Source organism: Molossus molossus, unplaced genomic scaffold (assembly GCF_014108415.1).
Source record: "Molossus molossus isolate mMolMol1 unplaced genomic scaffold, mMolMol1.p scaffold_m16_p_1, whole genome shotgun sequence".
Taxonomy (NCBI): domain Eukaryota; kingdom Metazoa; phylum Chordata; class Mammalia; order Chiroptera; family Molossidae; genus Molossus; species Molossus molossus.
The window spans coordinates 11,088,310-11,114,707 of NW_023425344.1; the positions used below are offsets into that span (position 1 = coordinate 11,088,310).

General features: G+C 50.2%; 1 protein-coding gene across 1 annotated transcript in view; it reads right to left on the reverse strand.

The window, feature by feature from the left end:
- Positions 1–26,398, reverse strand: part of FAM184B (family with sequence similarity 184 member B) — an 80,054-nt gene that overhangs the window by 9,157 nt on the left and 44,499 nt on the right. Inside the window, 7 exon segments of the mRNA XM_036280297.1 lie at positions 293–466; positions 1,058–1,221; positions 4,687–4,840; positions 7,555–7,779; positions 8,604–8,733; positions 16,024–16,130; positions 23,709–23,816. Coding sequence (XP_036136190.1) covers positions 293–466; positions 1,058–1,221; positions 4,687–4,840; positions 7,555–7,779; positions 8,604–8,733; positions 16,024–16,130; positions 23,709–23,816 — 1,062 coding nt within the window.

Consider the following 26,398-nt stretch of genomic DNA (forward strand, 5'->3'; position numbering starts at 1 on the left):
GCAGCACTGTCTCCCTACGGCTGGTTTTGAGGATACTCTGGTAGCGTTCGGTCTGATTCCGTAAATTCCCAGATTGGCAGAGAAATTGGGTTCCCACCTCTGTTTCAGGGCCGATCCTCTGCCGTTTTGACCCAGAATTCCTAGACTTGTCATGCGTCGCGGGAGTCACATCAGTGACGTGCTAGGGCGACTTCTTTGGGAAGGTGCCGATGGGGCGACCCGATTTAGATCTCCGAGCCTCGCCCGCGGCCGCCGAGGGAGGGAGGGAGCGGGGAGCGTTGGGGCCGCACACCGACCTGCGCTGCTCGCGGAGCTGCAGCGCCTCCTGCTGGTGCTGCTCCACCTCGGCCCGCAGCCGCCGCACCGTGTCCTTGAGCTGGGAGTTCTCGCGGCGGAGGCACCCCTCGCCCGCAGGCTGCTCATCAGCGCCCTTCGGGGGGCCCGCTGGCCCTGGGCCATCCCGCTCCTGGGAGGCGCAAAGCAGAGCAAGGCTCAGAGGCCCGCCCTCCAGCCTCAATGGCAGCAGGGAGCCCCTGAAGGCCAGATACACACGCACGTTAGATGCATACCAGAGGCAGACAGCGGACTGGGGGACAGGTCTGGGCTGCGAGGGGGTCACTGTGCTACCTAGCTAGGTCGGAAATGTGGGTGTGCAAGGAAGGGGCCACTGGGCCGAGTCTGACCAGGAAGTTCGAGGACAGTGGGCCTTGAGCTCCGGGGACAAGGCTGCCCCAGGCATGGGAACAGGGAGGCCTAGGCAGGGAGAGGAGCTCAGAGTTCCCCTCCCCACAGACCTGAGAAGTGACCCGGACTAAGCCCTGTCTAGTACTAACGCTCTGAGAGGCTGCTGTGTCTGAATTAAAAACATGCGGAACTTAAAACCCGTGTTTTACTTTACAGAGAGTGGAGCCTGCAGGCTCGCTGGGTACCCCCTTGTGGAGGGGAAGGGTCTTCCCCATTTCACGAGGGATCAAGTACCCAGGGCCTCTCCTTTAGGAGTCCGTGGTGGCCCTCATTGCTCGGAGAGGGTGTGGGTGGGCAGGCCAGGGGCGCTGACCTCCGCGGTGTCGGTGTGGCCTTCGCTGTCCCCGGCACACTGGCCGATGGCCTGCCGCCTGTCGCAGCTGCCCAGCGCCCCCAGCTCAGCCCGCAGCGCCTCCAAGTCCTTCTGGTGCTCAGAGCAGACGGCCTGCTGCTCCCACAGCTCCTGCCGGAGGGACTCTGCAGGGGGAAGAGCAGCAGGTCAGGCGCAAGGTGAAGGCTGGGGTCCGCCCTGGGGTGGGGGCTGCTGAAGGCTTTGGATCAAGTTCTCCAGACTTATTCCAAAATGACAGTAACAGGAGTTCCATGTACAGTGCACTCAGTGTGCTAAACCCTGGAAAACTGTTCCCTGAAGCCTTACCACCACCCTCTCCAGTATTCTCTCTCCCATTGTATGATGTGGAACCTGAGCCTCAGAGAGGTGCAGTGAGTAGCCCAGAGCCACCCAGCTAGTAAGTTGTGGAGTCAGGATTCAACATTCCCAGTGGTTCTTCTTCACTCTGCACCACCACCGCTGAGCCATTGCCGCGTGGTAGGAAGGCGGGGGTTCGGGTGGGACAGCCTGAGCCAGCGCTGAACCCCGAGGCAATGCTGGACCCCAGCACCAAGTCTAAAAGCCAGCAGAGAACAGGGAATGATCAATGCCCAGGGGCCCCTTCTGGGGTTGCGGGTCTCAAGTTGGAAATTTTTACATTTATGCCAACTCTTAAGGAGACCGAACATTCACGAGTTCTCCTTCCCGTGGGTGTGAGGGCTTGGCTGGATTGTGGAGGCAGGAGATGGCATGTTATCCCAACAGAATCAGGATTAAAGCCAGAATCATCTGGGAGAAACACACAAGCCCTCCTTAGCTCAGAGAAGAGTACGGCCAGAAACTCACATTTCTCCCTAGAGGATGGTGGGTGATTCCTAGTGGTGTCCTGGCATGATTGAAAGGCAAAGAAAACAATCCTTTCAAAATGACTATTTTCTGATAGAGTACACGCTATTCAGTGAGCTATTTATTTTTTTACAAAGAAGATAATTTTTAAGGGCTAGCAAATTTAAGACATTTCTGTTATGAACTTTTGAGACTATATTTTAGTTATTGCAAATAACTTGAAATATTGTCCCAATAATTCCACATGCCATAAGGTAAGCATGGGCCTCAGGACATAGCTTGTGCTGAACATACATTTGTAAAATAAGTGAATGCTGTTTAGAGTAAAAATCAATGATGCTGTAAAAGTGTATTAGTTGTGAAAGATTTCCCATATGTCTGCTAAGCTTCTCTCAAAGGCATAGTATATTAAACACATAGAAGAGCTTAATATATTCCGATGACATTATGTTGAAAAACTTACTTGGTCATCTTTTCTCCCCAGGACGGTTTTAATAAAATAACTTCCAAAGCCTCTTTTCTTCAAAAAAGAAAATCCAGACACAACCCCATTTTCTGAAATCCTTTATCACAAAATTGAAATAAAACCCTTTAGCAAAGCATGAACTGTAGTGTATTTACTCATGATTCTCCATTCTTCTCCCACCAGCCATCCACTCACCCAACCATCAACTCATTCATCTATCCATCTGTCCGTCCATCCATCCACTCACCCAACCATCAACTCATTCATCTATCCATCTGTCCGTCCACCCATCCACTCACCCAACCATCAACTCATTCATCTATCCATCTGTCCATCCACCCATCCACTCACCCAACCATCAACTCATTCATCTATCCATCTGTCCGTCCATCCACTCACCCACCCACCCATCCACAGATCCACTCATCCACCCACCCAGCCAGCCATCCACAGATCCACTCACCCACCCACCCATCTACCCAGCATGTCTGGGTCCCAGCCCAGTGTATGGCATAATCTCCTGGACACTCGCCCTCTCACCCCTCGCATGTTGACCTATACTGCAGGTCAGGTGTGTCTCATACAGTCAGTGGAAGAGAGGTAACTGGGGCCCGGAATATGTAATATTTCTCTGTCGTGGGATGTGCTCCCCACCCACCCAATACCACCCAGGAAGCCTGCGATTCACTATCATCGTATGGAGTCCTTTCTTCTTGGGACTGATGCTGAGAATCCCAGCCCGTCCCCAGGGCCTCTCCTGACCCCTTTGTCAGAAAAGGACCGGGCTGCTGTGCGGTCAGAAGGACCAGCGAAGGGCAAGGGGGACGTCAGTGCCAACAGCTGCTGGGTGTCCGGCCTGATCTTAACTTGGGGGGTCTTGTACCTAAGACATGTGGCACAACCTGAGTTTTATCTTCTATAGTGAATCTTCTGTAGATTCTGCTGACTTCAGCATTTCCACCACGGCTGCCTCCAGCCAGGGGAGTTGCCAACCTGGAAACCTGTGGGACTCTCCTCCTTCCTGCTCCCACCTCTCTTCCCCCAGAGGGACAGACTGTCTAGTGAAAACGCAGTCAAACAGCAGGGGAACCTCATTCACGGATGCAGGAAAAGAAACTGCTCTTCCCCACAGTTCTCTTAAGGAGAGCCCTTTCTGGGTCAGGAGAAATATTGAATAAGGCCAACATGGTCTTTGATGACAGGTGTGAAATAAGGAGAGTCATCTGTCTTGCTCTGAAGAGTGAGAGGAAGGTGAGAATAAAAATAAAATGAGGAAGAAAGATGATCTACAAAATGGAGAGAGGTCCCTGGAGTGGGCCAGCAATGTTGGAATACACAGTAATAACACTAGTGAACATTCGCATAGCCCGGTACCACATATTTACTTGTGTGGATCCCGTAACAGCCCGGTGTGGTGCATACCATTATTATTCCCATTTTACAGCTGAGCAACTGAGGCACAGAGCAGTGAAGCAACCTGCCCAAGGTCACACGGCTCGTGAGTGTTGGAGCTGGGCTTCAACCTAAGGCAATTTGACTCCAGAGTTCTTTCCTGCCTCTGGTAACTTTGTGTGGTTGGTTTTTGATGAGGAAACTTAAGAGGAGGTGAGTTTCGTGTTAGGGATCATGAGGGGGCAGCCAAAGGAAGCAGAGAACATGCAGGAACCTGGAGGTCTCCGTCCCCCCAATTTGCAGAAATCTTCAGAATGGAAATGAGGTGTTGAGATAATCCCACGACACTCTTATGAAGATCCAGAGATATGGTTTATGTTCAATAAGAATAATGATGATGATATTATCTACATTCACGGGGCTCATATTATATGCTAGGTGTTTACTATTTAATATCTTATCAAATCCACATTACACTCCTATGAGGTAGGGACAACTGTAACTCCACTTTCTAAAACAGGAAAATGAGGCTGAGAGCGACCCACCCCAGGTCTCACGGCTGGTCGGCGGCAGAACCAGGAGAGTAGCCGTGGCCCATGTGCCTCCAACCCCCAGACTTATACCGCCTGGGTCCCCAGGCCACCCTGCCGGGGCTCACACTGCCCAGCTCATACCACCTGGGTCCCCAGGCCACCCTGCCGGGGCTCACACCGCCTGGGTCCCCAGGCCACCCTGCCGGGGCTCACACCGCCTGGGTCCCCAGGCCACCCTGCTAGGGGGCTCACACCGCCTGGGTCCCCAGGCCACCCTGCTAGGGGGCTCACACCGCCTGGGTCCCCAGGCCACCCTGCCGGGGCTCACACCGCCTGGGTCCCCAGGCCACCCTGCCGGGGGTGGCTGGCTGTACCTAGCAGCAGAGCGTGCTGAGCCTGCATCCTCTCCTGCTCCCCCTGGAGCTCTTGCTGGGCCTTCTCTTCCAAGGCCTGCAGCTCCAGCAGGTGTGCCTGGTGCTGGATCTGGAGGCTGTGGCTGGATTCCTTTTTCAAGAGCTCCTCTGTGGCCTGTGGGGAAAAGTGGGAGGAAGGAGGCATAAAAGTGGGCACAGAGGGGGAGACCCGTCCCCTCTGCCAAGCACCCCCTCTGTGCTGGGGCCCAGCGGAGCACTCACCACTCCCTGGCAGTGGCTTATCAGTCTACTCTCCAATCTGTCTGGAATGGCAGTGATGGCCTGGCCACAGCAGCCTTTTTGTACCATGTGAACCTAACCCTGGAACACAGCTCATTGGATCAGAGTGCACCCCTGTTCCAAGTGGGACCAATTACTGGGAATCTGGTATTAGGAGGTGGGAAGAGAGAGAGAAACAGACAGACACTGTCTAGATGCCTCCAATTTAACACACTCAGGAAAACAGCTGTGCCTGCACCTTGAGTTTGGGACTTCTGACCTTCAGAACTGCAGGAGAACTGTGCTGCGTGAGGCCACCAAGTCTGGTAGTTTGTTACGGCAGCGATAGGAAACTACTAGAGTTTCTTTCTTGTTTGGCAGCTGAGAGTTCCAGGTTAGCACTCCTGAAATGGGGACACTGAGGCTGGGAGAGAGAAACTCGATTTTCCAGTCACACAGAAAAGATGCAGGAGTCACCACCCCCTCTTCGCCTCGTTATCTTCTGTACAGAGGAGGAAACGGGCTCAGGAAGGTGGAGGGACCCGACCCGACTGAAGACAGGGAGACAGGGACTGGTGGAGGCAGGGTGCAGGGCCCAGGCCGTTCCGCTCCCTCACGCAACCCCTGGGAACGGCGAGAAAGGGGTTTCACCAAATGCACAAGGCCCCCCTCAGGGGGAACAGAGCCACCCCCGGGCCACCCCCGAGTCACCCCTGGGCCTGTGGCAGCTGACCGAATGCAGCGCCTTGCCGATCCCCAGCAAATGGGGAGAACAACAGTCTTACTCCTCCCAGGGGACACCCAGTCATCCTGTGCTGAGTTTACTTAGTAAGACAGGAAAGTCTCCCACTATTCAAACGCTCCCATATTCCTTCCTCTTGCTACATGACTCAGAGAACTCCACGTGGTGACATTTTTATCCCCAGTGAAACAGGAAGGAGGAGAGTGAAGCAAAGGTTTGCAAAAGGCCTTGTTGGAGAAGCCAAAGGTGGCAGTTTGCTGTCGGAGTCAAATTCTGGGCTGCGTGAGCCAGAGTTGGTCCACATTACTGGTGAAGCAGGAACAACCCTCCTCAGTACAGGTGACACAGGTGGGTGGTGCTCAGAGAGCGTGGGACACCCACGCAGGCAGAGGGTGGTAGCAGGCAGTATTTGCCTTGAGAGGGAGTAGGCGACAGTGGCCAGTGGGTAGGGTCCCGCAGCGTCAGGCGTGAGGGCTGGAATGTGTGCTGTCCACATCAGGCCACAGGAAGGTAGTCACTGGTCTGGGCCAGGACTCTGAGGTCGCTGAGGCAGAATATCACCTGGTGTCCACACACACACGAACACCACTGTACAACTATACAACAGAAACCGGAAACAAAGCAAAAGCACAGTTGCAGGAACCAAAGAGAAGCCTCCTCCCTCCTGCAAGGTGCCTCCAGCACCCTCTACTGACAAAACTTAACATCGTGCTCTCTGTAGAGAAGAAAGGCTTCGAGAGAGCAGGTCATTTTTGCAGGGCGGACACCGAAGGATGGATTGGGAGCTGAGAGGCAGTCAACTGACAACAGAGGCAAATCTCCCAACACTTGATATGCCTGGTGACTTTTGTTCAGTGCTCACACTTAGTGATAGTTTTAACTGGATGGTTCAGAGCTGCGCTCTTGTCTTCCAGCTTCCGCTGCAGTTGAGGTGGTGACGTTCTGATTCAAGTACTTTGTGTTTGGTGGTGCTTTTCTCTCGGGAGCAGAATTTCTTCTGTTTCCCCGGTGTTCTGAAATTTCAAGATGAGCCTCGGGAGGTGTCTTTCTTATTGAGTTTTAGGAATTCCATTCTGTTATTTCTTTGAAAACATCCTCCCCTCCACCATCTCTTTCTGGAACTCCCATTTGTTAGATATCAGCCTGGATAATCTAAGCCAGAGAGACAAATAATTCGGTGAGACGCACGACTAAGCAGCTGCTATGCGCTGGGAGAGGATTCGGTGATGAACACAGAGAGATGGTTCCTGGCCTCAAGGGGCTTCCAGTTGGGTTGATCTGATTGGACAAAGAAGTAGTTAGCGTGAAGACTGCTGTGACAGGCAGGGCAGTGTGTCGTCGGGGCTGGCAGAGCAGGAGCCTCATCTCGTGAGAGCAGGAGAGAAAGCCTTCTGAGAACGCAGAAGGTAGAAGCAATGGAGAGCCGTGTTCGAACGTCCCTGCTGGAGGTCCTGACCCTCATCGCTGCTTTCCAAGCCTTTCAGAAGGTCTTTTCTGCTGAGCTGGTTTTTCTCAACTCTGGGCTGCCCTCCCCCTTTTTAGCCTGACTCCCCAGCTTGCATGACACAGGACATTGCCCAAGGCAGGAAAGAACATTGTTCTCCTGTTATCAAGGTCACGCGCACGTTGGGAAAAGCAGTACAAGGAACCCAAGAGCCGTCAGTCTGAATCCTGGCTTTGCCACTTACTAGCTGTGTGACCCCGAGGAAGCTGCTGAATCTGAGCCTCTTTCCTCACCTGGAAAAGGGCATCTGATCAGCAAGACCTCGGGAGATTACTGTAGGGACTGGGATGACGTACAAGAGGCACCCCGCAAACCGCATGGCCAGTGCTCAGTCAGTGGTGGACTTCATCATGAGCACCCTCACCTTGAGCGCTTGCTTGTTGGCCTTCTCAGGCAGGCGGAGGGCTCGCTGGTGGGAAGCCTCGTGCTGGGCTTTCCTGGCCTAGTTCTGCCGGATGGTCTCCTGCAGTTCGCGCTGCAACTCCTCCCGCTCGCGGTCCGAGCGCAGCCAGAGCGGCCGGAGCGCCCGCAGGTGCTCCCGGTGGTGGCCCGCGCACTGCTCCAGGGCCTGCTGCAGCTGGACACCTGCCTGCCGGGCAGCCTGCCCTCAGCCAAGCCCTGCCCCTCCCGGCTTGCCGTGAGAGATGCAAGCCTCCTAAAAGTCCACTCGGCCCAGCTGAGCCTCCTCCACCTGTGGGGACTCGGAGGGCTGGAAACCTGAAGCTGGAGGAATCTGTGGACTGTCAGGGGTCCTGGGGGTTCTTCAGCTACAGCCACAAGTGCCGGGCACGAGCAGGACTGGGATGCAAACCGTGCCCTCCAGGGACCTGTGTGGCCTCCTCACCTCCTTCAGGTGCTTTTCCGACGAGTCCACTCACTGTTAAACCCACTCCCTCATCACCAGCCAGCCTCCCAATCCCCTTTTTCCTTCTTCCTGAGCCCCTAGCATCTTCGCATATGTTATGGGCTTTACTTATTTCTTTTCTTTCTTTTTTTTTTTTTTTCTTTTTTGTACGTGTCCCTAGCAGGAACTGAACCCGGGACTCTGATCCATAGGCCGATGCTCCAACCGCTGAGCCAAACCGGCCAGGGCTTTACTTATTTCTTATGTCTAATATTTATGCTCTGTAGCCACCACCTCTGCTAAACTAAAGGCCCTATAATGCTGGAGTCTTTTTCTGGTTTGTCCATGGACGGACCCCAAGCACCTAGTGGGTGCTCATGAGCCGCACAGGTGTTGAAGGAATGAATAAACAGAACTAAGACTCCCAGCCTGCCCTGGACCTAGAATGCCCTCCACAGCTTGGCCGTGAGTCGAGCCCTGTGTGCAGACCCCGGTTGTCTGTAAGGACGAGGGGGAGGCAGGGGCTCACGCAGCATGAGGGCATGTCCCCATCATGGCTGTCCTCCTACCTGGGCTTGCAACCTGGCCTTCTGGCCCTGCCACTCCTCCCGCAGACGCTGGATTTCAGGTGCCTTCTCCTGCAGCACAGAGCCCCGTGGAGACTGCAGGTCACCGCCTTCCTTGGGGGGCACTTCGACCCTATGAAGATATGGAGGCCCAAATCACCAAAGATCCTAGGCCAGAAATGTCACTACCACCCTGATGCCATCTCAACCCCGCGGGGTGAGGGGCCTCCCGCGGCAGTTAGTGGAGTCAAAAACATCTTCTTTGGATTTCAGAAGCAACCTGACATATGCATTCTAAGTGTCATTGCCCTTAGGATACAATCAGGAATCAGCTGGCACCTTCTGACACCTGTTTTAGTGGGAACTGGATAAATGACCGACTGTTAGGACTGAGCTTAGTTATATGCGGTCCTTGGGGTTTCCAGAAGAGGTCTCCATGGTCTCATTTCACAGCTCCTCCTGCATATGGAGAACCCCAACAACAGTGCTTTACTTGAATCCAGTAATTCTCATGACATTTACTGGAGGTTCCCAAGTAGACACAGGGCGGTAATCAATAGGCCTTGCTTAGGGCGCAGAAATAAGGTGCTGGTTGACAGCTGCAGTCACGTCTGCATTCTGGAAGGGGTGCTGACAAAGGTCTCTGGAAGAGACCTTCCAGTCCTCAGCTCTGCTTCTGACCCAGCTGAGAAACTCAAACGTAACCGACTGAGACTGCGATGCGAAGTACTTCTCCTGTGTAGCGGTGTAAAGGGATGCCACGCCTCTGCGGAGGTTGCTGGGATGTAAGCGGGGTTCCGCTTCCTCTGGCAAGGACGTTATTAGGCCGAGGGCCAGAGCTTAGGAAGTCGGGCCCTGGACAATGAAGAAAGGCCGTGAGAAGGGGGGATCTGGCTTGGCAGAAGCCCCCGTAACATGGGCACAGGCTGGGGGTTATGAAGCACAGCCGGCAGGGCCCCCGAACGGAAGGGAAGGTGCCAGGAGCAGCACAGCAGAGCCAGACGGCTCAGCTCAAATCCAAGCTCCACTACTTACAGGCCATGTGACTGGGGTGAGACCTTTAAACTGCCTGGGCCTGGGTACCTTTCACGTGGACTATTATAAGGACTAATAGAGTAGATATCACCCTGGCTGGTGCTCGCTCAGTGGTTAGAGCATCAGCTTGTGGACCAAGAGTCTCAGGTTCAGTTTCCAGTGAAGGGCAAGGACCTTGGTTGCAGGTTCGATCCCTGGCCCCGGTTGGGGATGTGCTGGGGGCAACCAATCAATGGGTCTCTCTCACATAAATTTCTTTTTCCCATCTTTCCCTCCCTCCCTCTCACTCTATTTATTATTTTTTAAAATATGGCAAGTATCTGTCTTTTTCAATGAAAGCCACATCCTTTCAACTTTTTTTTTTATCCTCACCTGAGGACATTTTTCCATTTTTTCGTTCAGATAGAGCAGGAGGGAGAGAGAGGAAGAGAGAGAGAGAGAGAAACATCGACGTGAAAGGGACACATCGAGTGGCTGCCACCCACATGACCCAACCAGGGCCAGAGACAAACTGCAACCGAGGTACGTGCCCTTAGTGGGAACCAAACCCGGGTCTCTCTGGACCGAAGGCCGACGCTCCAACCGCTGAGCCAAACCGGCCAGGGCTCACTCTATTTTTAAAAAATCAATGGAAAAATATCCTCAGGTGAGGATTAAAATATATATATATATATTTTATATATATAATATATTATATATCATATATACATATATATATACATATATATATATATATATATATATATATATATATATATGTATATATATATAATGCTTAAAACCATGTCTGGCATATAGTAAGATTTATATAAAGAACTAACCAAACATTTGATAAAGAGAGACGTTTTCTCTCTCTGCCATCTAATTCTCGTAGGCTATTCTCAAGCCTTTTGAAGACGTGGTGAACTTCACCATCTTTGAGGAGAAATAAATGGAAGATGCCTGGGTCTAAAACAAACCACGGGTCAGGAGACAGCCAGAGGTCATCAACGAGAAACAGCCTCGAGCAAGAGTGCCGAGCGACACTACCAGGTTGGGTGTGTGGAACAGGTAAGCCCTCTTTGACCATCCCCGGGGAGGGGACTGGACTTCCTCTCAGGGCTGAGTTATTATTTTTAAATGTTTTGTTGAGGAAAATTTACATACAGGGAAATGCACAGATCTTAAGAGTACCATTCAATGAGTAGACAAATACATCCGACGAGCGTAAAACCAATACCCCAGTCAAAATATACAACGTTCATCACCCAAAACTCCCCTCGTACCCTCTTCCCGTCAACCCACGATCCACAGGCAGCCAAAGCTTTGATTTCCATCACCACAGATTAGTTCTGTGTCTGGCTTCTTGTGCTCAACATAACATTTTTGGGATTCACCCTCTCATTGTGTGTATCAGTACTACATATTTTCTTGTAGCTGTGTGGTATTTCATTATAAGAATATACCACAATTTTTTCATACCTTTTCCTACCAATAGCCATCTGAGTTACTTACAATTCTGGGCTATTATGGATAAAGCTGCTGGAAATCTTTTTGTACATTTGTGGTTATGTGTTTCTATTTCTTTCACTTAAATACCTAACATGGGATTGCTGGCAGGTGTACGCTTAACTTTTTAAGAAACTATCATGGTTTTCCGAAGTGGTTACACCACCACACTCCCACCAGCCATGGACGAGAATTTCCGGTGCTCTGCGTTGTTGCCAACGTTTCGTGTCTTTAGTCCTTCTCATTTTAGTCATTCTGGTGGGTGGCAAGTGGTCCCTCATTGTGGTTTTTAAGGTGCATCTCCCTGATGACAATGCTGCAGAGCACAGATGTACTCTTAAGATGAAAACCTAGATAACCAAGGGTAAAACTTTCTTTTTAAAAATACAAATAATTAAAGCTATAAATTGTCCTCTTTAGCTATATCCCACAAATTCTGATATGTCATGTTTTTATTATCACTGCATTAGAAGTGCTTTCTCATTTCCACTGTGATTTTATTTTCTAGCCTGCAGGTTATTTAGAAGTATACCGTATAATTTCCAAATATTTGAAGGCTTTTCTGGTAGTTTATTATTATTAAGTTCTAATTAAATTCTTTGTAGTCAGGGAAATATCTCTGAGATTCAGAGTACATATCAGAGGATATTCTAGTCTTTGAAATTCATCAAGACGTATTTTGCTGCCTTTCATGTTGCCCATATTGGTGAATATTCTATGTGCCTTGAAAAAAATGTCAAACATATTATCTAAAAATTGTTCAGCATATTGTCTATAAATGCCAATTAGATTAAGTTAGTTGATAGCGTAGTTCACATCTTCTGTATCCTTACTGATATGAGTCTAGTCTTCTAACCAAATGCTCAGAAAAGGGTGCCAAAATCTGCAATATGACTAGATTTTTCCCTTTGGTTCTCTCAGTATTTGCTTCGTTATTATTTTTTTTAAATATTTTTTTATTGATTGACTTTAGAGAGAGAGGAAGGGAGAGGGAGGGAGAGAGAGAGAAACATCGATGAGAGAGAACATCGACTGGCTGCCTCCTGCGTGCCCCCCACTGGGGATTTGGCCCACAGCCTGGGCGTGTGCCCTGGCCAGGAATCAAACGGCAACCTCTTGGTGCCTGGATGTATGCTCAACCACTGAGCGGCATCAGCCGGGCTACTTTGTTATTTTTAAAGCTCTGTTATCAGGTCACACACATTTTGGATAGTTGTGTCTTCCAGATGATTTGTCCCTTTACCGATATGAAATATCCCTTTTTAGTTCCTGGTTGTGTTCTTTGTCCGAGTCTACTTGGATATCGATATAGCCACACGAGTTTCCTTACATTTAATACTAGTGTGGACTATCCTTCGCCGTCCTTGTCCCTGCAAACCTATGGGTGCCTGTAGCAGGGCTGCCGTAACAGACACCACAGACGGGTGGCAGGCAAAGCAGACATCTGCTCTCACACTGCTGAAGTCTGCAAGGTCAAAGTGTCAGTGGTTTGGTTTCCCCTGAGGCTTGCAGAGAGCCACCCTCACACGGTGTCCTCACCTGGTGGTCGTTCTGTGTCATCTGTGTGCTACTCTCCTCTTCATATAAGGACACCAGTCATCCTGGGTTAGGGTCACCCTAATGAGCCCATTTTAACTCAGTCACCTCTTTAAAGGCCCATCTCTAAATACAGTTGAAGTCTGAGGTACTGGGGTTAGGGCCTCAACACACGAATTTGGTGGGGACACCATTCAGCTCATAACAATGTCTTTGCAATGAAATGTTTCTCTTGTAGATAGCATATATAGTGATCTTTGGCTGTTTCCTCCTCTCCGACCATCTCTTTTAGATGGTGTGTTTGTTTCATTTACATCATAATTATTGAAATGGTTGGGCTTAAATCTTCTTATTTTTTTCTTTATTGATTTTAGAGAGAGAGGAAGGGAGAGGGAGAGAGAGATGGAAACATCAATGAGAGAGAACATTGATCACCCCTCCAGCATGCTCCCACTGGGGATCGGGCCTACAACCTGGGCATGTGCCCTGAACAGGAATTGAACTGGCAACCTCTTGGGGCATGGTTCAATGCTCAGCCACTGAGCTACAAGGGCCGAGCTAAGCTTAAATTTTGCTATTTGTTTTCTATTTACCCGATTCTTTTTCTTATTGTTGTTCTTCTGTTCTTTTTCTACCTTCCTACCTGATAAATACTTTTCAGTTCTTTTATTGGTTTGTTGTTTTTTTTTGGTCCTTCTTTGTACTAATGTTTACTGTTCTATGGATTACAATTTGTACCCTTAGTCTATCATAAACTACTTAGTGTTAATATCATATTCTTCATGTACCCTTCACCCCACCCCTTCAGCTGCATGCATTATGAACCCTTAATACAATGTTATTGTGATTATTATTATACTTAAGCAGTTTGATGTCTTTTAAAGAAATTAAGAGGAGAAACAGTAGTCTTTTATATTTACCTATACATTTACCATTTCGGATGCTCTTTATTTTCCCCTATAGATCTGTGTTTAAATCTGGTGTAATCTCCTTTCAGCTTGAGTAAGTTCCATTAGCATGTATCGGATTGCAGGTTGGCTAGTGAAAAGTTACCTTAGCTTTTACGTACCTGAAAATGTTGCTGTTTCACTCCTGTTTACGAAGGATGTTTGGAATGACCCCATTCTACTGCCCCAAATTCCCTCACATCCTAAGGAGTCACCCCAGCCTGCCATCCGTCACAAAGCAAGCCACAGCTGACTCTCCTGACCTCCCCCATCCCTGCCCATCAAAACTACCCTGACCTGCTCGCCCCTCCCTTAAGTCAGCAGCCAACATGACAAAAAGCCCATTTCTGTCACAATCGTCCCTCATGGGGGTAACTGCGGACTATGCAACCCCACCCCCAAAGGAACCACTGCGGTTGTTCTGTCTTGCAGTCCCTGGCATTAGATCTCAGACAACCTTTCTATTCCTCCCCTATCACTACTTGCTCTTCAACTCTCACTAAAACCCTGTGTGAGCAACCTCCAGAGCCCCCACACCCTTCTTTGCTTCTATATTTGAGGACACCCCCTTACCAATATAGCCACCGTGGGAGAAAAAGACAAGGCTGTTGTGATCACCACCTGCTATTGGTCCGCCCAGCATCCTCTCCCTGGGAAAGTCTGTCCTCTTCCCACGGTGATCCTGTTTAGTCCATGGGGTTTGGGTGCATGGACCCTGCCCTCATTCCGGCGGTGTGACACATGCCTGGCCAATCAGAGCATCCCATCTCCTTAACCGGAATGATTGCGTGGGGATGGACATGTGACCCAAGCCTCTTTGAAACTGCTGCCGGCATTTTCAGGAAATAGATCCTTTCCCTCTGGAATTGTGACTTCTAAGCAGGACAGTGCCTGTGGCTGCCACTGCTAAGCAGGTACTAGGCTTTAACCTGGGGGCTGCCTCCAGGGACTGGCTTCTTTACCGGATGTTCCTTCTGCCTCAGAGACCCTGGGACAGACCCTGGAGGGTGCTATGGAAGTATCATTAGCTGGAGTGTTCGCTCGGCTACAGGTGGCCTGACCCCGCCCTTCAAGGGTTTATGGGTGTAGACCCTGCTCCCAGTGCTATGGTCTAAACGCTTGTGGTCCTTCACAATTTATATGTTGAAACCTACTGTCCAATGTGATATATTAAGAGAGGGAGCCTTTAAGAGGTGATTAGGTCGTGAGGATGAAGCCCTCTTGATAAGACTAGTGTTCTTATAAGAAGAGACATGAGAGAGACACTTCTCTCCTTCTCTCTGTCCACCCTGTGAAGACACAAAAAGAGGTCAGACATCTGCAAGCCAGGAAGAGAACTTTTACTAGGAACCAAATAGGCAACTTGGTCTTGGGCTTCCCAGCCTCCAGAGCTGTGAGAAATAAAGCTCTGTTGTTCAGGCTACCCAGTCTGCGGTATTTGTTACAGCAGCTGAGCTGACTAAGACACGGAAAGAGCATGTCCTCTGCCCGGCGGTATTTGTTTCTGTCTCACAACTTGCTCTGGCCACTGGAATATGCCGACTTCTATCAGCCCTTTCGAGCTTCTTCCCTTTGTCATGACAAAATGCTCTCCTCAGGGACTAATCCTCTAGCCTCCATCCGAGTGAGAAGGGGTGTGGAGCAGACGAACTCTACTCATGGTTTGGGGCAGGCAGCAACACCTGACCCTCGGCCAGGAGTCCCACTCATTTAAATAAGCCCAGCAAAGCTGGGCAGAGCCAAGAATCAAGGTAGCTGATCATGCCCTGGCGGTTTTGTTCAGCAGTTATCGCATCGGCCTGAAGACAGAAGGGTCGTGGGTTCGATGTACCTGAGTTGCAGTTTAGATCCCTGGCCCCATCAAGGTTGTGGGGGAGGCAACCAATTGATGTGTCTCTCACATCAGTGTTTCTTCCTGGTCTCCCTTTCCTTCCACTCTATCTAAAAATCGATGAAAAAATATCCTCAGGTGAGGATTAACAAAAAGCAAACAAACAAACAATAAAGGTAGCTGACCTATGAGCTAAAAATCAGCGACATTTTGGGAATGCTTGCTGCAGTAGCAAAGTGAATACAGATGACACAGATGGGGGATTTCCCCTTAGGAACAAAGCTCCCTCACTCCCTTAGTTTTGGTTCTGTCAATGTCCGAGTTTTGGTCTGGTTTACTAGCCTTTTTTGGGTTTCAGGTTCTTAACCTATAAACTGGCCTTTCTGGGTTGGTGTGACTACATATGATAGTTTGGGTAAAGCCCATAGCTGTGATGAAGACATACAAGACATGCCTGTTCCCTCCTTCAGCATGATGCAAGGAGCAGCGATAAACACTTGAGGGCAGAATGAATGAACGAATGAGCCCTTCCAAATCTGAGTCCCCCTTCATCAGAGCCCTCAGAAGCCTGCATGTCCTCCTGTACCTGTCCTCTTCGTCATTGCTGCGTCCTTCTTCAGCTGCTAACTTATCTGGGTACTCTTCTCCTCTGGGCAGCATCTGAGAAGGTTCATTCAGCTTCAAGCATGGATCCTAAGGCAAAAACAATTGCAAGATGAGACTAAGTACAGTTCCCTGATCCAAGCTGTGGCTTATCAACCCGGAGAACAGAGGGAAAGAGCCCCAGCAACCCACCGCTGGTGCGCAGCTCGCCGGCCTAGGGATGAGGCCTGTGATGACTCAGCACCTAGCAGGGGCCGGGCTTAGGAGCCGTATCAGGTCCTCGTAGTCTGTTTTCCAGTCGACCAAGCATTTTACAGGCTGATGGAACTAAATCATGGAGAACGTAGGTAAGTTGTCCAGGGTCCCACCATCAGTGAGGAGTAGAAATGGAATGTGCAATCAGGCACTTTGGCTTTGGGGCCTGGATGCGTAACTACCTTGTGATACTCTCCGTGTCTGACCCAGACAGTGGTCCTTGCTGGCCTACTCCACAGGCGGTTGTGGGGACCAGAGAAGAGTGCTGGCAACAGCTGTTGGGCAGTGAACAGCTGGTAGTATTATTACAGCCATTTTACAGGGGGCAGTCTGTGACATCTCATTACAAAGGGCCAGAACACATGGAACTTGCGGAGAGAAGTGGGGTACGGTGGGAAGAGAATATGGAAACTATGAGTTAACACTGAGGCTTTGAAATTTTCTATGAATTAAATTTGTTCATGTCATTCTCCCCTTCGCAGAGAGGTGAGAAAGACTTTCTTATTTGGATTGCCCTACTTGTCAAGGTGAGTGCTGTCCACGTAGATAAGTACAGTAGAACAGGCTGGGCACAGACTGCTTTGTTCTAGAAGTTTCCATGCCGCTGGTCGCAGGCCCAGGGCTTCGGTTCATGGCTGTGGACTCTCGGACATGGTGCCGCAGGCCAGTTCACAACCTCCATGCGGACCTGAGGCTCAAAGGTCCATCTCTACCTCCTGCTTTCAGGTATTTTGGGCCCTAAACATATCTTGGAGGTCTCTGATTCCTATAAAACCCAGAAGCAAATACCACAGTCTAAGCCAAACAGCTTTGGGAGACAGTTATCAATACATGTTCAGTGTAATTCAGAAGAAACTGGACAGTATGTATGGAACCACCACCACCAAAAACGAGAGTAGCCTCATACCACAGTGTGAATACATAAACGATGATGAAAGTTATTAGGTCCAGGTGTCAAAGGGGAGATGAAAGGTTATGAGGAAGTTTTGGTAGAAAGCACAAAATACGTTGGCGTAAACAGAACGGTAGCAGTCATCATGATACACACGAACTGGCTAAGTTCAGCGAGGATGTCCACCCTAGCAAAAGAAATCGGTCACTAAAACACTCTAACAGTGAAGCTGTAAGCGCCTAACAACAGAGCCTGAACACAAAATGGTCAGAACTGTAGGGAGAAACGGGCAAATTTATCACGGCAGTGGGAGATTTTAACGCACACCTCTCAGAAACTGATATACCAGGTAGACAAAATTAACTAGACTGTGGGAGATTTGGATAAGATTGATAAGCTAAACCTACGTAGCTTAAAAAAAAAAAAAAGACAACTAATCACTGCTGACATACGGGGGGTTGGGAGGGCCTCCGTATGTGCCAGGTCCTCACCTCCATGAGGGGGGCACCGTCATCCCATGTTAAAGGTGATGAAATGGAGGCAAGAGAGGGTATGTGACTTGTCCAAGGTCAAACAGTGACTATATCTCAGAACTAGAATTCAAATATGTGCACTTTAACTACAAAACTGAGAATATATGCTTTTTTTCTATCACGTAGGGAACATTAAGAAACAAAAGAACAGCGGATCCCACAGAGGGTTACAAGGCAGATCTGAACACAGTTCCAAGTGTTGATGTTCTACAGCTCATGTTACCTGATGGTGGTGCGGTAAAATTAGAAAGCAACAAGCAAGCAGGTTTAAATAATAAAATAAAAAAAGATAAAGTTCAACACTCTGAAAAACAGCTAAAGATATGCACTTAGTGGGACATTTACAGCCTTAGATGTACATATTTAAAAACATTCAAGAAGTTAGAGAAAGAATAACAGAATAACCCTAAAGTAAGTAGAAGGAAAGAGATGTAAAAGAGAAAATTAAGGATATAGAAAAAAAAAAAAATAGCCAGATCTGACCAACACATCTGAAAGCTGGCTTTTTGAAAAAAAAAAAAAAAAAAACACATCAAACTACTGGTAAGCCCGATCAAGGAAATCGGGGGAAGGAACTTACAGCAACATGACTGATGGACAGAAACCTCGTGACAGTTATCATACAGGTGAACCGGACCTTCAGACCAACTCCAAGCACTGCGAAGACCGTGGAGGGGAGTGTGCGGGACGTAATTGCTGGGCCACCTTATCGACCACATTTAAAGGTGTCCTGGGCAGGAGTCCAGAAACAGGAGAGGATGAGAAACACTGAGGAAGCTGACGATGCAGCTGGATGGCTCCCCTGCTCCCAGCTCAGCGCATCTGTCTGTTTCCACACGTTAACTCACGGATGCCTGTGACTGTGAGGTGGGCAGGAAAGACTCCACTGCCCTTGGGTGACATGCAAAACTAAGATCCGAAAGGTTCAAGGGCTTGTCTCAGGTCACGTGGCCACGGGAGGCTGGCACGAGGGCTGGGCCCCTGGATCGGCTGACCCCCCTCCACGTGACCGGGCTGTGCCATGTGAGCACCATCGCCAGATGCCGGAACCAGGACCCCAAACCGTGTCCTTACAAACATGCTGCTGAGAAACAGCTGCATGACAGACACTCAGAATCAACCTGAGAGATGCAGGCTGTTTCCCACATCAACAGGGAGGTGGACTCAGTGATCCTGTTTCTATTTATTTGTTTGTTTCCAGGCCCCTGGACACCAGAGACAGGGACATCCTTCCCAAAGAAAGAGATGAATCCCCTCCCCCCTGAAAGTAACTAAAGCACCCAGTGTTCTTCGAAAGCATCCTCCAGCCAGAGCAGATTTCGAAGTTCTTCATCTAACCTTGTAACCACTGGGACTCCAGATGGCACTGCCAGCCTATTCGTTCAGTGGTCATATCATGTCCCAGTTTTTATAAGAAAGTGCTCAGCATCAGCCACATGCCGTATGTGAGGTGTAGGAAGGAGAAAGATGAATAAAACACAGTTCTTGATTTCAACACACCTATGGTTCAGTTTGGAGGGGGGGGGGGGCGACAGGCCATGTAAGTGACAAAAACATCCCTCTCCTCTCTCTCCTACACATTGTTTACCTGCATTTTGGATCAAAGTACATCACGGAGCCATTTAAATCCTTCACAAATGGACTTGACCACGGAGATCAAGAGGGGCTGAGAGAGGGCTTTCGAGCCCACCAATACTTCTCTCAGATGTGCACTCTCTTCTGAAGTCCCAGTGGAGGAGCCCCTCTCGCTGCTCCTTTCCTGGTTATCTGTTTGGGGTCCAGCCCAGGGATTCCTGCCGGGGCCAACCTGACCCACTCGGGGTGAATGTATCCTGAGTCACCCACCCCTAATCCACCCTCTTGGGTTCCCCATCAGGCATTTTCTCAGGTCCAGCTCAGCACTCTCCCTCCAGTGGTAAAGTGAGCTGGGTGTAAATTGTGCACAGAAAAATGAATCGTTTCGCTTCTCCTCCAGCCACCCAGGGCAAAGGCCTCCTCCCACCTCCCTCCTCCCGCCTCCCGCCTCCCTCTTCCCTCCTCCGGAGCAGACCAGACGAGCAGACGGCTGGTTGTTTTCAACCTGTGTCACACCAGGTCTTCGCCTTTCATCTTCCGGCAGTTAACCTCGTCTGGGTTGTTTCTATTTTTTTTTTTTTTTTTTTATCCTCACCCGAGGACATTTTTCCATTTTTTGTTCAGGTAGAGTGGGAGAGAGAGAGAGGAACAGAGAGAGAAACATCGACGTGAAGGGACACATCGAGTGGTTGCCACCCGCACAACCGACCAGGGCCGGGGACAAACTGCAACCGAGGTACGTGCCCTTAGCGGGAACAGAACCTGGGTCTCTCAGGACCGCAGGCCGACGCTCTAACCGCTGAGCCAAACCGGCCAGGGCTGGGTTGTTTCTATTTTAAAGGCACACCCTCACCCAGGAAATCTCCTGGAAGGGAGGATTCAAAGTCATTCTCAAGTTCAGCTGACAGTCTTTCAAAGGTGCATTATCTGCACCTTAAAATACACCTAATGCAGTGGGGTTCTGCTGAAACCATCACAGGGGACTGTAATAGACACTACACAGTCACCTGACATTTATAGAATGTTTAACAGTTTTGGGAAATGCCTTTATGCGCCTCTTCTGTTCGTCACCACAAGCCTGGGGGTGTGGAGGGCGGGGATTACCTCCGCCCTTTTACTAAGAGAAGCAGTGTAGTAGGCGTGCAGCATGGGTCCTCGCTACTCCCTGGGCCTCAGTTCCCCTCTGTGTAGAACAAGGATAATAGTACTTGCCTGATAGGATTGTCCTGGGTGTGTGTGAAGCACCCTGTGTCTGGCTCATTGTCAGGGCCGCTAGGAGTAAAGGGGAAACCGCCCTCAGAGAGGTTTTCGGATCTGGGTGGAATCCATGACCCCCATAGACTGGAGCTGTGGCCCTCCCCATGCAGCCTTGGGCTCCAGCAGGTCTCAGCCTGTCATAGCCCAGAGTCTCTGTAAGGAAGGGTCCCAGGGCAGCCTACCTTGTTCCATGTTGGATGGAATTGGACCCTTCAACTCACACCAGATAGTGGTCTAAGGACACTCAGGGTATCAGTTATTAAGGGCTTAGTGATCATTTGTCTGCTGACCCCTGACATTGACACCCTTGGAATCTTATGGTCCTCCAGGTATGGTACAGGGTGACGGTCGCACAGCAAACCGCACAGGGTGTCCCGTGAGCAGGGGACACTTCTCAGGCCTGGGAGAGCTTCAGCATGCCCTCGTCTCCCTTCCCACTGGCCTCAGGGTTTTCGCCTGGGGACCGGTCCTTGGGCTCCTCCTCCCTGCTGTGTCCTTCCTGGTGAAGTCATGCACAACCTCAGTATCCAGGCAGGTGGCGGTAGATGTCACAGAGATCCCTGGATTTCCTGGGCAGAGACCTCCCTCTCCCGCACCAGCTGCACAAGCATCTTCCTGCCATTATTACAGCATTCCTCACACAGCTCATTAAGTGCACCGGCTCCCCCATTTGACAAGGAGCTGTCCGACGACCAGGCTGGGCCTCATGCCCCCGGGATCCAGCCCTGTGCCTCGGAGTGACAACAGTCACACACTGGTCCAGGTGAAATGACAGTAATAATGAGCCCAAACGGCTCCTTCTTCTTCTCAGCATGTGCAAGCAGGAAAACCTATGAAAACGTCGACCTCTTTTGCCCCAGGTCAGTGAGATCCAGGCACCTCAGGGGACTCCCCCCAAAACAGTTTCCCTTCGGAATTACCAAGACTGAACTGGCTTTCTGGAAACCAACGACTAAAACCATGACTCCAAGAGAATCCAAGAGATCAGCCACGCGAGACCAGCACCAAAGCTTCAGGAAAGTCCCCGCTAACTGTGGTGGGAACAGAGGCGCACCCGTCTGGCAACCTCCCTCGGCGTGTTCTGAGAGTGGAGTGCAGAGTCTGCTCTCAGTGGGCATTATTATTTATCTCTCTGGACTCACGGAAACGCTCTGGTGGAACAACTCAGGGCCTAAGTCCTGAAGAAGCTCCATGTTATAGCGCCCGATCCAGCAAGAGCGTCCCTGGGGGAGCTGTCCTGGTACCTGGTTTGGACACCCCTGCTTCCACCCCCAGATCAGCCATGGGTTGTTTGAGCTATGCCTCCTCCTTTCAGACTGATCTGCCCCTCGCAATGCCCCACGTTGGGCCGCTCGCGCATCATCTAGGCGGCCGGGGACTTCTCTAGGACTTTGTATCTACAGGGCCTCAGCAAGGCTTCCCCCCCTGGGCTCGCATACAGTTGGCTCGCCAACAATATTTGAACTAAATTACAGACATCCTGTGGTCAGCAATGCTCAGAAAGTTTTGTAACTTTGTTGGCAAGGCTGTGGGCCACAGCACAATGGAAGCGGTGTGGCGTGTCCAAGTTAAAAATGCACATGCCACACCTGAAAGTAACATAAGGTAATACTGAATGTCAGCTGCACTTGAAAAAGAAAAAAAAGAAAAAGAAAAACATGCATCGGACCCAGCAAGTTCCACAATGGAAAGAATGCTGAGCATTTACAAGTATAGGTGCTGTTTCCAGCACTGCACCCATATTAATTCATTCGGTCCCCACAAAGCCCTTGGAGGCAGGCGGTGTCATCGTCCCCTTGTCACAGACGAGGCAGATCAAGCAAGGAGACTTCAAATCATTTGTCTAAGATTCTCCCGCCAGTAACAACCCAGGCGTCTGGTTCGGGGGTGAGCTCGCTTCACCACTGCACTACGCTGTACCCCTCTACAGTTCTGTATTATCCATCATCACTGAAGTACTATCTATAATAGAGAAAAACTAGGAACAACCGAAATATCCACCATAAGGGAAGGTTGACTATATTGTGGTTTTTCTGTTCAAGGGAACACCAGACAGTTAAAAATAAGTAAATAAAGTTGATATGGAAGTGTACTGATGTGTTACAATCTCTAAGCTATACAAATGTAAGTCAGAGAAAGCAGAGTGCAGCAGAGTGACCATCATCTGTGGGAAACGCCTGCATGTGCACGGAATGTCTCTGCGAGGAGAAATAAAAACAAATCAGAAGAAGTAAAACAACACAAACAGAAAGGGAACCAGGGGCATGCTTTTCACTGTACACCTGCTACTCCTTTTGAATTCTGTACCATGTACATGGGGTACCTATTTGTAAAGAAAACTTGTTTTTATAAGAAAACTTAATTTGAAAGAATAGACTGCACCTGCAAAGGGCATACCAGTTGCTAGGATCCCGCCAATGACTGTGGAAGGAACGAATGACATGCACGTTAACTTGAATCTACTGGAATTGATATTCATGAGGCTCCCCTGCAGCCCAGTGTGGCTGAGGGGTCTGCTTCCCCTAGACACTAAGCTCAGGGAGGGGGGGGGGCGCCTGGAACGGGGCCTCCGCAGAGCTCCGGAAGGAACCAACCCTGCCGACACCTTGACTTCGGACGTCTAGCCTCCAAGGCTGTGAGATAATACGTTTCTGTGCTGTGTTAGTCCATGACCACGGACCCAGGAGGGTTATACGGCCTACCAGAGCCGAACAGAGACACCAACAGGGACCTGTTTCTGTCCCGGAAGAGCATCCCTAAAAGGGCAGCGTGGGGAGGGCTGGTGTGGGAGTCACGGACGGCAGGGATGGGGGGAGGCGGCAGGGGCCTTACTATGACAGTTATGCGTGGAGCGAGCCAGACCAAAGGCCTCTCAGGGGACCAAGCCCCTTCCCTGCCAGGCAGGCTGCTCTCAGGGAGAAGATTCTTCTGACAAGCCTTGTTCTCCTCAAACCACATGGGTAATTACTTAGAACTCTGTTTTGTGTGTGGCTTTTGCAGAAAGATTTTGTAGTGATTTATTGTTTTTTTTCCCCAGGCATTTTGGCAGCTCTGACGGGAGACATAAGAAAGTCCATTATCGCCAGCATGTGTCACTGGGGCTGCCGCGGTGCTGAAACAGACCGTCCTTACCGAGCGGAAGGGGCGGGAGCCTACCTGGGTCCCTGAAGCGCCACGGGCCGGGCAGTCCTGTTCTGGGGGCCAGTCCTTGCTTCTTTGAGGACATACCTTGTTCTGCTGGATAAATTCTTCCAGCCTTAAAACCTAAAAGAGAAGGACAGAAATGCTCAGCAGTCCAACCAAGCCCTGCGTCCTGATTGTGGCCATGAATCTGTGGATCCCTTCTTCTGTCAATCAGTTCTGGGGACAGTGCCCCATCAGACACACCCCGAACATGCTTCCAGAAAGAGGGGAGCTTGGCAGGTCCGCACCTCCCTTTACATTATTTTCTCTTTAAAAAAATTTTTTTTTCTTTATTGATTTCAGAGAGAGAGGAAGGGAGAGGGAGAGAGAGAGAAACATGGATGAGAGAGAACATCGACTGGCCGCCTCCTGCATGCCCCCCACTGGGGATTTGGCCCACAACCTGGGCATGTGCCCTGACAGGAATTGAACTGGTGACCACTTGGTGCATGGGGTCGACGCTCAACCACTGAGCCACAGCGGCCGGGCCCTTTAAATGATTTCCATGCACACGTCTAGACCAGAGCCGTGCGGTGTTCTCACTGGCTTTCACGCCGTGTCACACGCTTTCTTTTTTAAAAAGTCAATTGGTAAAGAAAAGAAACAATATTTGCTAATTATGCAGATAATATGAGAGAAGAGTAGCTGGAAGGTGCTATTCAATTGTAAAGCCTCAATGATGATCGTTATTTTTCACCAACGAGCTGTCAAGTGTCAGTTACACGGACTGGCTTTCCCGCTCTAGGCTTCGAGGAGAACGAGGCCATATCCACAGCGGAAACTCGGACACAGCAACCAGTCCTCGCAGAACCTCGGGTGCTCCTCGGGCGCCGTGCTGGGTGCGAAGAGGAGGGGAGGGCAGGGGTGTGAGTGAGGGCAGAGCAGTACGATAACAAAATACCGTCCCGCCTTCAAGGAACTGTCATCTTGTGGGGAAGACAGACACGTTTATAATGACAGCAGCGCTCAATCACACACGCACAGAACAGTGATAGTACCACGAACAGCCTGTCGGCTCTGTGCCGGCGTTTGACTCTTCTGAGCCTCACAACCACCACGAGGCAGGCAGTGTTGGGTCCTACAGCAGAGAACTTACAAGAATAAACTCTGCCCAGGGGAGTCCAGGATGACTAGGAGTCCATTAGCGGCAAGGGTGAGAAAGGGCATTCCAGGCAGCAGAAATAGCAGGTGTAGTGGTGGTGTTGGGGGGACGTGAGGATGAAGGAAGGTTCCATGGCATAGGGCCCAGTATGAAGGCGTAGACGGGGGTGGGCAGAGTCCTGGCGGGTAGTAGTGGCGAGTTGGGTTGGGTCCAAAGTGTGAAAACATGGGAATTAAATATTTTATGGAGAGAGGAATGGGGTCTTGAGTGGTTCAGGGTTTTAGAACACGGGTTCTGGAATTGGCTGTCCTGGGGAGAACGTCAGGGCATAGAAACAGGCTCTTAAGAGACTAGAGACCATCCCAGAGGACAGCAAGCCTATCAGAATGGCTTTGCGGCTCTACACAGTGACAAATGGGGAAGGAATATTTAAAGATTATGATACTACTTACACTGCATCTTGCTAAGGCTTATGAGATATTTAAACGAGCTCTGTGAGACTGTTTGCAAGAGCTTAAAAAAAGAGTCTCAGCGAGCTGTTCTGAGGGTCTTGACCAAGGCATTGGTGTAAAGAGAGGGGACAGGATCTAGGGGCTTACGTGGAAGGACCCACAGGACCTGACAAGTGATTGGATGTGATGGGGGGCAGGGTGGGGACTGGGGCTGAGGATGGGAGAGCAAGAGAGAGGATGTGGTCAAGGGTGACTCTTCCATTTCCGGCTTTGGCAGGTGGGGGGTAGACAGTGACACCGTTAAGGTGGTAGAAGACACGGAGGTTAAGAGCAGGCCCGAGGCACTTCACGGTCAGTCCCGGGTCACGCCTCGCCGCCTGCAAGCACTCGGGTCTGAATGGTGCTGGTCGTCACAGAGGCCGCACACGACGCCAGAGGCACGGTGAGCATAGGGGTTAACAGTGGGGTCCCTAGCGCCCCATTGCCTGGGGTGGAGCCCAGATCTGCCACTTGTTACCTGTGTGACTTTGAGGAAGTGATGCCACGTACTTGTTCCTCGCTTTTCTCATTTATAAACCAGAGATGCTCCCAGTACAGTGGTTGTAAGGATTAAAAAGGTAATACGTGTAAACTGCTTAGACGGTATCTTAGCTAGTGTACGTGCTTAACAAAAGCTTGCCATTGTTATTTCTAAAGAGAGGGGTTGGGAGGGGCACTCAGAGAAATAGTCAGGTGACAGTGCAGGTGTCCGAGTCACCCACAGACGTGAAGCCTCGCCAGGCTCTGCGGAGCAGGGTGTCCAGGTCCCATATGAAGACTGGCAGTATGGGGTAACAGGAAGGAAGGGAGGAAAGGAAGAAAGGGGGAGAAAGGGGAGGGGAAGAGAGAAAAGAAGGAGAAAGGGAGGGAGAGAGAAACGGGCTTCTTTGCCGGGTAGCCCACCTTGGGCTGAGAGGGAACAGAAACCTCTACAGCAGAGGTGTCCCACCAAGACCTCGCCTCTAGAGCCCCTGACATCAAGTGCAAGGCATGGCATGCTCATCTTTTCTTCTTTTTTTAAAGCTAATTTGTGAGGTAGAAACAAGGTTAGAGAAAAACATGTGCATACT